Raw genomic sequence first — 11,652 nt, forward strand, 5'->3', positions numbered from 1 at the left:
CAAATGTTTAAAATTTTATAATTTCCCCAATATCTATGCAATGCCTGAAGATATTTTCTTGAAACTTAGTGTATACATGTACTACCCAATTAAGATTCTCTGGTGAAAGTTTGGGGTCATGAGGTCAAAGGTCAAAAGGTCAAGTAAAATGTTAAAATTTCACTTTTTTCTCTGTATCTTGGAAATTGTTCAAGGTATCTTCATGGAACATAGTGTATATGCATCTACTGACTGGCAGTGGTTATCTAGGGAATTTAGGGTTCATGGGGTCAAAGGTCAGGGGTCAAAGGTCAAGGGCAATACTTCAAAATCTTACTTTTTTCCTTATATTTATGCAATGCCAGCAGGATGTTTTTTTTTTTTTAAACTTGATGTATGCATGTCTAACCCAATAGAGATTCTCTGGGATTTTTTTTTTTGCCAAGAAGGTCAAAGGTCAAAAGGTCAAAGATCAAGTGAAAGTGCTGAACTTACTTTTTTCTCCATATCTCGGAAGTGGCTCAAGTTACCTTGAAACTTAGTACATGCTGAATTTATGTATGTTCTGCCTGACAGTGCTTCTCTTATAAATCAAAGGCCAGATGAAAATGATAACAAATTACTGTTCAATACAGAAATTGCGCTTTTTCTCCATACCTTGAAAATTACTCAGTGCATAAACTTATGAAATGGTCAAAGTCAAGTTAAAGTTCTTAAATCCCCAAGTACATGCTCTCCTATTCATCCAATTAAACATAGGTCAAGGAAGGTAAACATTCAATACATTTGTGACAAACATGTCATTTTAATATTTTGCCAATTTTGTGAAAATGTAATCACACATTGTCCACATGTACTATAGACCTATTAGGAGAATCATGCATTATGGCGGAGGCATACCAGTCGCTATATGCGACATTTCTAGTTTAGTTGTAGATTGAGCTGAAAGTGACATGTTTTGCCACAAGTAACATATTACAGCATGTAGACTCAAATATACCTCATATCATATCTGTATTCATTGATTATACTTGGCAAAGATTGTGTAATTGTAAAGAGAGCTGAAAATGCCATATTCTGCCACATGCAACATATCGTATCATGTAGACTTGACTGGAACTTTGTATGTAGTCATTCATCTTTTGTGTTTTCCCCCACCTCACTCACTGCGATTACCACTAGGAGAAGTGTACACGTGGGGAGATAACGACGAGGGTCAGCTGGGCGACGGGACGACCAATGCAATCCAAAGACCCAGGATAGTCACTGCGCTACAAGGTAGGCCGAGACAGTGTAGCACCATACTTTAGGCAGGGAGCGGAAACTTGGTGAAATCTTTGCCATTCAATCACTCTCACATTTTATGGTTCAGCTGAGTTTACTCAGTCTCAAAGTTTTGTTTTTATTTAGAATGCTCTGAAGTCTTATTTAAAATCCCCCTTTTTGAAGGGGGGAGGGTAGGGGAGGGGGTTGAAATGATTATGAAATTGTAACCTTCAGTTACTCGTGATAAATATCTAAACTCCTTGTCATAGATTTTCTTTTGTGTTTGATGGTGATACACTACTCCTATATGAAGGAGTTTCTGTAATGACTCTTTTTATGTCCTAGTAAGGATGGGTTGACCTAACTTCATCCACATTGTTCGCATCCTGTGTTACCAGCATAGATTGTATCAAGGTACTCCTTGATAAAGCACTTTATAAATGTGTGTACAAATGAAGATGGGTACTTTACACCATTTATTTCTGGTTGAAATCCATATGAACGCTGTCTGACAATTATGGCCAATTTACTGCTTCAGACTGTGTTGCCAATGAGCTTACCCCTTCTTCCTTTCATTGACTCTTGAATCTCACACTCTCGCCCACTTTGAATCACCCAGACAAGAAGATCACCAACGTGGCCTGCGGCTCCGCCCACACCGTCGCCTGGTCAACCAGCAAGCCACTGCACGCCGGCCGACTTCCGCAGACCGTGCCCATGGAGTACAACCTGCTCAAGGACGTCCCCATCCCCGTGGTCCGGAACCGCCTGGTCCTCCTACACCACTTCTCTGAGCTCTTCTGCCCCTCCATCCCCATGTTTGACATGCGGGACAAGCCGGACACCTCGTCCGCCGCCGGGATGGGCATCCTGGTGGGAATCGATGCCCTCCGAGGCCTGCTGGTGTCCTCCGGCAAGGTGAGGATGAGGGAGCAGTCTTACTTCAAGATCTCTCCTCCAGTCTATCATTCATTCTCTTTCTCTTTCTCTGTCTCTTTTCTGTTTCTCTCTTTTAATAAAGGTGAACAAGGATACATGTGTTGTCACTGGAGTATAAAAGAGCAATGACATCAATGCATATAAGTTATGTAAACATGTGCCACAAAAATATGGACAAATGCTCACACAGCTACCTCCACTGATTTAGCACTGTATAGTAAAAGAATTATAACATCTTAATGATTTTGAGGAAATGTGTTACAGATAATTCAAAGAGAATTTATGTGAATGTAGGTGAAAACATTCGAATTGTGGCAATATGCTGGAGAAATGACTCAGTCTCATCGTATTTTGCTTAGGTGTATGTTTCTTGATAGGCTTTTGAGTGGATATGATTGTTGCCCTATAGATACAAATGTAACCCTAACATTCTGCATGGCTGTTCAAATTAGGTTTAACCTTATGAGCACGCTTTTAATAAATATGTCTCACTCTCTCGTGATGTGATTGATATGCAGGAAGCGGCGTTCCGCAAGGTTGTCCAGGCGACCATGGTGCGCGACCGCCAACACGGGCCCGTCATTGAGCTGAACCGCATCCAGGTCAAGAGGTCGCGGAGCAAGGGTGGCCTGGCGGGGGCTGACGGCACCAAGTCAGTCTTTGGCCAGGCCTGCTCCAAGCTGAGCCAGTTCGGTTCGGACAGCCTCCTTCTCCCGCACCGCGTTTGGAAGGTCAAATTCATAGGTCAGTTTCCTCTCCCTACCCCCTTCCCTTTGTTCTGTTTTGCAGTTGCACTTGTTACTTTGCCATACACTATGGTTTGATTTGACTGAGTTTATTTATTTTACATTAGTGACATAAGCTTCAATTCAAAATTTACCTTACTAATGAAAAGGACCTCAACTACTTGGGACTACTACTTCTGGTTACACATTGCTCGAGATATGATCAGAAAATCTGTAATTGCTGTAATTCGTAATTCAGCGTTTTTGTGGATGATATTTAAAGACAATAATTAGCTAAATATCACATTTCCTTCTGTAATCAATGTTTGTCGTGATAAAGTGACTGTGATGGCCCAGCTAGATGGATAACTTGCAGTATTTCATGTCAAGTCTCAGTCTGAAATTACTCTAAATTAGTATCAAAATAAAGGACTGTCACAGTGTTAAGGCTGATGTGGATTTGAAAGAAATCTGTCATCAACTTGAGCTTCATATTAGTGAAACTTTTTAGAAGAGCAAACATTCCAACTTGCAACTTTTTGTTTGTCACAGGGGAGAGTGTAGACGACTGCGGGGGTGGCTACAGCGAATCTATCGCCGAGATGTGCGACGAGTTGCAGAACGGCTCTGTCCCGCTCCTGGTGCTGACCCCCAACGGGCGGGACGAGGCCGGGGCCAACCGGGACTGCTTCCTACTCAACCCCCTGGCCAGGTCTCCCGCCCACCAGAGCATGTTCAAGTTCCTCGGTGAGTGGGCAGTCAGGTCATACTCCTCAAATTGGCCATTCCTCTTACCAGGGCCGTGTGATTCTAATCATAGTGCTCCCCCCTTTGATTGAAGGAGACCTCTGAATGATTTGCAGACTTTTGTATTTGAAGATCTATAAATTGGCCATACTGAGTACAGAGTTTCAGAATTTATAGTGATTGGAATGAGGAATATGAATGTTTTTAAAACTAATAACAAATCACAATGAATGAGGATGATGACATCGCAGTTTCACATAAGAATGCATGATTGAATAAAAGGAGAAAGCATGCATGAATTCTACGCAGGGGACTTGTAATAAGCAAGTGATATCGTGGTAGAATTCACATTGCTACATTACTGGAATTTGTGAGCCTCCTTTGTTGTCATCCTTGTTTTTCAGAGTATTGGTTTATCTGCTCAAGGACCACAATGAACTCCACAGACCTGTACATGGCACTACCGATATATGTACTACCTGATGTGAAATTATATAAATTGTCTGCAATGCCCTTTCAGTGTGTTTGTTTTTATTTCAATGGTTGCAGGCATTCTGATGGGAATAGCCATCAGGACAGGCAGTCCCCTCAGCCTCTCACTGGCTGAACCAGTGTGGAAGCAACTGGCTGGCATGCCTCTCACTGTAGCTGACATCACAGAAGTGGACAAGGACTACGTTGCTGGTGAGATATTAGAATCACTGGAATCACACTATACCCTCTGCTTTTCTGAGTGAATCCCTGAAAACAAGACAATAAATCATTTGAATCACATTATATCCATTACATTTCTGTGTGCATCCTTGATAAAAAAAACCCAAATAACAGTAAACTACCTTTCTGTTTGAATCCCCCCAGAAACAACAAACAAACAGTCATTGGATCACACTATATTCACTACTTTTTGTGTGAATCCTGAAAGAAAAGACAGCAAAAGGTCAAACCCTTTCATTAAACCTTCATGTAAAATGCTCTTAGTATCACTTTGATTAAAGCTTGACTGATCATGACTGGAGAACAAAATGCCCACTTTTTATGATGATGATGATGATAAAGTTCACCTTTAATCTGATGACTGTTGATCCAGCCCTGCATTTGATGCCAGAGGGACTTGATAATCGTCCGAGCAGGGGACTATGAAACGGGCTCCGTACGTGTGTGTGTCCGTGTGTCCGTCTGTCCGTCCGTGCGTCCGTGTGTGATCAAAATGTTCAAAATGCTACTCCTTCGCCATTTTTAACCCGATTTTGATTCTGTTTGCTTTATATGATAGCACTACATGGGAGCTTTGAAACTTCTATACAGAATTTCAGTTGTGACCTTTGACCTTGACCTTTGACCTATATTGTACATTTTGCTTCAAAATGCTACTCCTTCGCCATTTCTAACCCGATTTTGATTCCGTTTGCTTTATATGATGGCACTAGGTGAGGGCTTCAAAACTTCTACACAGAATTTTGACCTTTGACTTCTTTGACCTTTGACCTTTGACCTTGATTTTTGACCTATATTGTACATTTTGCTACAAAATGCTACTCCTTCGCCATTTGTAACCCGATTTTGATTCCGTTTGCTTTATGTGATGGCACTAGGTGAGGGCTTCAAAACTTCTACACAGAATTTTGACCTTTGACTTCTTTGACCTTTGACCTTGATTTTTGACCTATATTGTACATTTTGCTACAAAATGCTACTCCTTCGCCATTTGTAACCCGATTTCAATTCCGTTTGCTTTAAGTGATGGCACTAGGTGAGGGCTTTAAAACTTCTACACAGAATTTTGACCTTGGACTTCTTTGACCTCTGACCTTGATTTTTGACCTGTATTGTACATTTTGCTACCAAATGCTACTCCTTCGCCATTTCTAACCCGATTTCGATTCCATTTGCTTTATGTGATGGCACTAGGTGAGGGCTTCAAAACTTCTACACAGAATTTTGACCTTTGACTTCTTTGACCTTTGACTTCTTTGACCTTTGACCTTGATTTTTTACCTATATTGTACATTGGCTACAAAATGCTACTCCTTCGCCATTTCTAACCCGATTTCGATTCCGGTTGCTTTATGTGATGGCACTAGGTGAGGGCTTCAAAACTTCTACATAGAATTTTGACCTTTGACTTCTTTGACCTTTGACCTTGATCTTTTTACCTGTATTGTACATTTTGCTACTAAATGCTACTTCCGGCGGGGACATACATTACGCACCGCGTAATTTCTACTTTTCCTTGTTCATTCAGTTATTGGGCCTTGATATCCCAGTATTTGGAAATACCCACACCAAGTATCAGCCTGGGCATCTCTTGATGTTTTTTGTCAAGGTTCTTTTTTTTTTTTCGATGGAATGACAACATTTTTGTTTTCTCTGATATATTTTTAAACAAACATTCTATCTTATTTTTTGTGTGTTTGTCTTTTTTTTTTCCCCTTTCCATTTGTCCCTCTTTCTTGAAATCCAGGCCTGATGTGTATCCGTGACATGGAGTCAGAGGCTGAAGCCTTCAGTCAGATGGACATGCCGTACAGCACACCGAGTGCCACGGGCCAGGACATACCCCTCAACACCAAGTACTCCAGGATCACGGTGGAGAACAGGAACGAATACGTCCGTGCTGCCCTCAACTACAGGTGAGGTTTCATTTCAAGACGAATTATTTGGTCATTGAGCAACAGTTTAGTTCAAGGTTACTGCATGTTTGGAGAGGTGGTAACCTGTCCGCCATTAAAGGAAACCTCCGGATGATTTTCAGATTTATACATTTGAACAACTATAAATTAGTTATACTGAGGGCAGAGTTTCAGAATTTGTGATAATTGGGATGAAGAATAAGAATATTTTCAAAATTTAGAACAAATTGCAATGAACAAGGATGATGACATGGCAGAGTCACAATAAGAATGTACAAGTTGGGGCTCAAGGAAGCAGAACAATAGAAGAAGGCATGCATAGATTGTATACAGGTGAACTCGCAAGCAAGCGGTATTGCAATGGAATTACACTGCTACATTTCTGAAATACGTGAACCTCCTATGTCATCATCCTTGTTCAGTGTAATTTGTTTAAGGTTTTTCAAAGTATTGTCTCTCTGCTCAAGAACCACAATAAATTCCACAAATCTATACATGGAGTTGTCGATTTATGTACTACATGATGTGAAATTATGAAAATCGTCTGGAATGTCCCTTTAAAAATTATTTTTCCACTTTTGGCATATATTCCGTCTTGTATATGACACTCTCTTCACTCCTTTCCTCTGACAGTAGAACCTCTCCTCTCTATAAAGAGGTGGAATGTAACAAAGCCCTCTCATAACAAGGTGAATTTGCAGGTCTCAAATCTTCATGTACACTGTATCTTTGTTTTTCTCTTTATATATGATATCTCTGGGGGTTTTGTTTGTTTTATCATTGTTGTTGTTGTTTTTTTTTTTTTTGCCCTGATGTACAGAAAATTGTCATGGTTTTTAGGTCTTCATCATAAAAAGTTCCCCTGTTTTTTATTTTCATCTCTTCATGTCAGCTTTGACTACACCAAGTAACTACAGTTGTACCATGTGGTCCAATGCATGTTGTACGATGTATCTTCAAGTATAGAGATCCGCTGTTTTCTGCTGTCTTGTGGATCTATGTGTGTGTGTGTGTGTGCACTTACCCTTGGTGAAAAACGAGGACATACACATGCACTTTACATTTAAACCAAGGACACCCAGCGAACCGAATATGTCCTCGGTTTGCAGACCATTCCAAACGGTCTGCTTTTGCATTTAGGGGTACATGTTTGTAGGTCCGCGATTAACATCACTGTAATAAGTCCTCAGTTGTAGGGTAATATACGAATGAGTCTGCGGTTAACCAGATTCCTACTTACACACAGGTCCTCGGTTATGTGGTAAAATTCTGGAGGGTAAAACATGCCCTCGATTTCCACCATAGACGCGTATGTGTGTGTGTGTGTGTGTGCGCGCGTGCGTGTGTGTGCTTGTGTTTTTGTTTTTGTTTTTGTTTTTTTGTTGGGTTTTTTTTGTTTTTTTGATATCACATTATCTCTTTGTTCATGTTTTTTGAACAGGTTGACAGAATTTGATGACCAAGTCCACTGGGTGAGAGAGGGCATGGCAAGGGTCATCCCAGTGCCTCTCCTCTCCCTCTTCACTGGGTCTGAGCTGGAGACTATGGTATGACCTCATGACCTTATGACCTTTGTAGAGAGAGAGAAGAGATGCATGAAGAATGATGGAGATAATGAGATGGAGAGAGAAAAAAATAGAACAAAAAAATACTGAGAAAATGGAAGAAAATGAGAGACTTAAAGGAGAGAAGCAGACCTGGAAGTACATATCCATAAGACTGTCCAAGGCTACCACCCATGTCATCCATATGTTTGATATGTGTAGATTGAAGGAAAAAAAAAAGAGGAAGAGAAAATATTGTGTACAATGGGAGAGTGAACATATATCGCTGCGAAATGCATGAAAACACATCATTATTATAAAATTATTGAATGGGAAAAATGGAGTAAAAAAAAATAACAGTTCATCTGAGATGAACTATCCATGAAGTCTGATACTCTTACAGAGAGTGTCTGTCAAACACTTCTAAAAAGGAAAGGGAAAAGGGCCAGATTTGTCATAATTCTTTCTGTTTTCATAATCTTTGTGACATTCTTTCTTTTAGAGTTACTTTCATGTGATTTGACTGATGTTTTGAAATCAACTGTCATGTTTTGTATCAAAAGACAATGTTCTTTTTTAAAAGGAGGAGAAAAAAAAGAAATAAAACAAAAACAATGTGTTCTCCCTGCTGCCTGTTAGGTCTGTGGTAGCCCAGATATTCCCCTGGACCTCCTGAAGTCGGTGGCAACCTACAAGGGGATTGACGCCTCAGCCCCGCTGGTTACGTGGTTCTGGGAGATCATGGAGGACTTCACCAACAACGAGCGCTCCCTCTTTCTGCGCTTCGTCTGGGGACGCACCCGCCTGCCGCGCACCATCGCCGACTTCCGCGGACGAGACTTTGTTCTACAGGTCAGTGTCCCCCAACCAAAGTCTCTTTGATACTTTTCCATTTGAGATGGTGTGCCTTTGTTTATTCATATAAAAAGCAAACATGCACCCTATTCTCTTAGCCTTTGCTTTCACGGGCCAGATTTATGTAGTTTGATTCATTTGAAAGGCAAACTTGCGAATTTCTTTTTGACCTCATTTTGGGCGCCAGTTTTAATAGGGAAAGAAAATAGAGACTGAAATTAGTCTGATTTTTAAAAGCTTTTGCTGCTTGTCCAAGGGTGGGAAAGTGTCACAAAATGACAAAGAGACTGGCAGTCCCTCAAGTGTTTGTGAGATGAGTCATATGGTAAAAGTGGAAATTTTTGTGCGACCAGAAACGCGAATGTAAAAGCCAAGACTATTTTTACTTGTTTATGTAACGCTATTTACTGCTTTGATTCCGTGGAATTAAAAACAAATGAAATTCGTCTTACCCCACCAAGCGTGAAAAATTGCTTGCGCAAAACTTTTCACTTTTACAATGATATTGATTATTTCAGTTTATGAAACAACTGTTGAGGCTTTCTTTGCAGGGAAGTGATATGCCCACTTATCAGAATCCCACAAGTTCTGAAAAGATGTAAACGCTATTTTGTCAAGCGGAGATTTACATGTATTGATTACTAATGAAATAGACTCTTGGACACAGTCACTGTACATTCTGTAACTACATGTGCTGGTTGCTGTCTGTATTTCAAAGATATTAAGGAACTTTCAATCCTGAGAATCAAGATCTTTGTGATTTGTGGATGCACCACATAACACTTCCCTGTGTAATTCTTGCCTCCTGTGACGAACTGCTCAGGTTCTTGACAAGTACAACCCACCCGACAACTTCCTGCCGGAGTCCTACACCTGCTTCTTCCTTCTCAAGCTCCCCCGCTACTCCTGCCGCGAGGTGCTGCGCGAGAAGCTCAAGTACGCCATCTACTTCTGCAAGTCCATCGACACCGACGACTACGCCCGCATCGCGCTGACGGGCGAGGCCGCCGGGGGCGAGTCCTCCGAGGAGGACATCGAGGAGGACGAGCTGGATAGCATCGAGTTCGACTCCGAGGTGGTGGAGCTGTCGTGATGCTCTTTCCTCCATCCCCTCCGGGGAGAGGACGCGGGATAGCATCCTGCCATGGGGGCGCGAAACCGGCACTACTGGTGGTGACACAGCTGTGTTTGAAGTGCAGAGACCGGAAGAAGGGAAGAAAGTAACAAAGCCAAAACACTGATGTTCCTAGATTAGAAGATATCCTACTACGTAGCAAACACAATCCTGATTGACATGTAGCCGATGAGATGGTAGACATTCAAAATTTTCTATGCCAATGTTAGAGAAACACCTATGATAGATACAACATATCCATGATATTTTGTATTTCCTGCATGGATTGGGTTACGTGCACATTCACATGCTATTGTGTTGAAAGATGTCAAAAAAATACTGGACTGAATGAGCACGTGCATATCTGCAGTAGTTGACACATTCTCCGTGGCTGTCTTTTGACTTGAGGATAGTCAAAGTTCATGACAGATGTGATGCAGCTGACAGAAAAAGAATTTGATAAAGTCGCTTGCACATTTGAGATGCAGTTCAGGTTGTTATTAGCTTAATTCTGTTTCTAAGTCCCATTAGGGGCAGCCAGTGTTATGATCATACATGTATGGCTCTGTGCTGACAGAACCACACCTTAGTATTAGGTGTTTGGAAATGATGATGATTGCTTGCGTCTGTTTCGAGTAAATGCCTAATATGCTGAAGCCCACCCAAGTGTCGATTTGCTTTAGTGAGCGTGTTGTAGGGAAAGCTGTCAAAAATGTCTAATACATGTAGATGATTAATCAAGCAGTCAAAAGCAATGTGAGAATGTGACAGACTGTATCTAGTCGGCAAAACTACCAAAAATTGTTGTAAACTATAGCGTTTAAGGCTATTTATGCAGACATTGTAATATGGCAGCACTTTGTGAAAAAAGATAATTTACATAGACATTTTCTTTTACTCATGTGATTTCCAGAGCTGTATCCTTTTGTAAAGATAGACATGAGCAGGGCAGGAACTATAATGGTAGTTGATTCCAAGATGTTTTCCAGTAATCGCTGTATCGGGGCTTCAAACGTCGTTACAAGTCATACCTTCAAGATTTCACTTATTTTGTATGTTATTATCAAATGTGTAATGCTCATATGCACAATAATTGTCTGTTGCTGAAAGTGCAAGGATTGCTGCTGGAAAAGAGATTGTTTTATATTTCCGATGACATTTCTGTGATTTCGCCTATGTTTAAGACAAAGATTTGTGGGCGTGTGACTGCAAGGACAATGTGTAGGTACTTACAAAGAATGTAAACTTTTACTTGAGAAGAACTTGAGGTGCACATACTGTTTATGATATCTGTGAAGATATATAACACATATTTCACCATTAAAAACCATAATTCTGTGTTGCCAGAAAATTATTTCAGCAACTGAGAGAATTTAGAATGTGACGCGTCTGTGTGAATGGAGTGTTTGTAGTCTATATGCCAAACTGCTTACTTGGAATGTTTCATATTGATGATTACAGATGTGTTTCTTGTATATTAAAGTTACATTGATATCTCTGGTTTGTTCATGCACACGTTCACAGGCATTGTGATGCCAGTTATTTAGAAGATATGAGGATATTTTGTATGTTTTGGTTGCAAATTCAAATATGTACTATTTGTGTGTTAAACTATAAAGTGATAGGTCCATATTTGCCTTGTCTCAATCAAATGTCATACCATGAGCTATGTGTGAAGTTGTCATAATGCAGACATAAAGTGGTATCATTTTTGCAACGTAGTTTGAGATGATGGACTTGTAAGTACCTGAAGAGCAGGATATGTTTGCTATACGTAACCCACAGTGTTTTTCAGTCAATTGAGAATTTTCATAATAATGTGCATAATATCGATATTATTATATTGAGAGAAG

The 11,652-nt window shown here is 40.5% G+C and overlaps 1 protein-coding gene across 1 annotated transcript in view; it reads left to right on the forward strand.

Moving 5' to 3' along the window:
• Positions 1-10,721, forward strand: part of LOC139729385 (E3 ubiquitin-protein ligase HERC2-like) — a 103,811-nt gene extending 93,090 nt beyond the window's left edge. Inside the window, exons 67-75 of the mRNA XM_071640312.1 lie at positions 1,162-1,257; positions 1,865-2,163; positions 2,703-2,928; positions 3,462-3,656; positions 4,206-4,340; positions 6,118-6,286; positions 7,728-7,833; positions 8,470-8,682; positions 9,509-10,721. Of these exons, the coding sequence (XP_071496413.1) occupies positions 1,162-1,257; positions 1,865-2,163; positions 2,703-2,928; positions 3,462-3,656; positions 4,206-4,340; positions 6,118-6,286; positions 7,728-7,833; positions 8,470-8,682; positions 9,509-9,778 (1,709 nt within the window). The 3' untranslated portion in view covers positions 9,779-10,721. The remainder of the gene's footprint in view (positions 1-1,161; positions 1,258-1,864; positions 2,164-2,702; positions 2,929-3,461; positions 3,657-4,205; positions 4,341-6,117; positions 6,287-7,727; positions 7,834-8,469; positions 8,683-9,508) is intronic.
• Positions 10,722-11,652: the final 931 nt, after the last annotated feature.

The sequence above is a fragment of the Diadema antillarum genome, unplaced genomic scaffold (genome assembly GCF_040938485.1).
Source record: "Diadema antillarum isolate AM-2024a unplaced genomic scaffold, OU_Dant_1.0 seq00000235_RagTag, whole genome shotgun sequence".
Classification (NCBI taxonomy): domain Eukaryota; kingdom Metazoa; phylum Echinodermata; class Echinoidea; order Diadematoida; family Diadematidae; genus Diadema; species Diadema antillarum.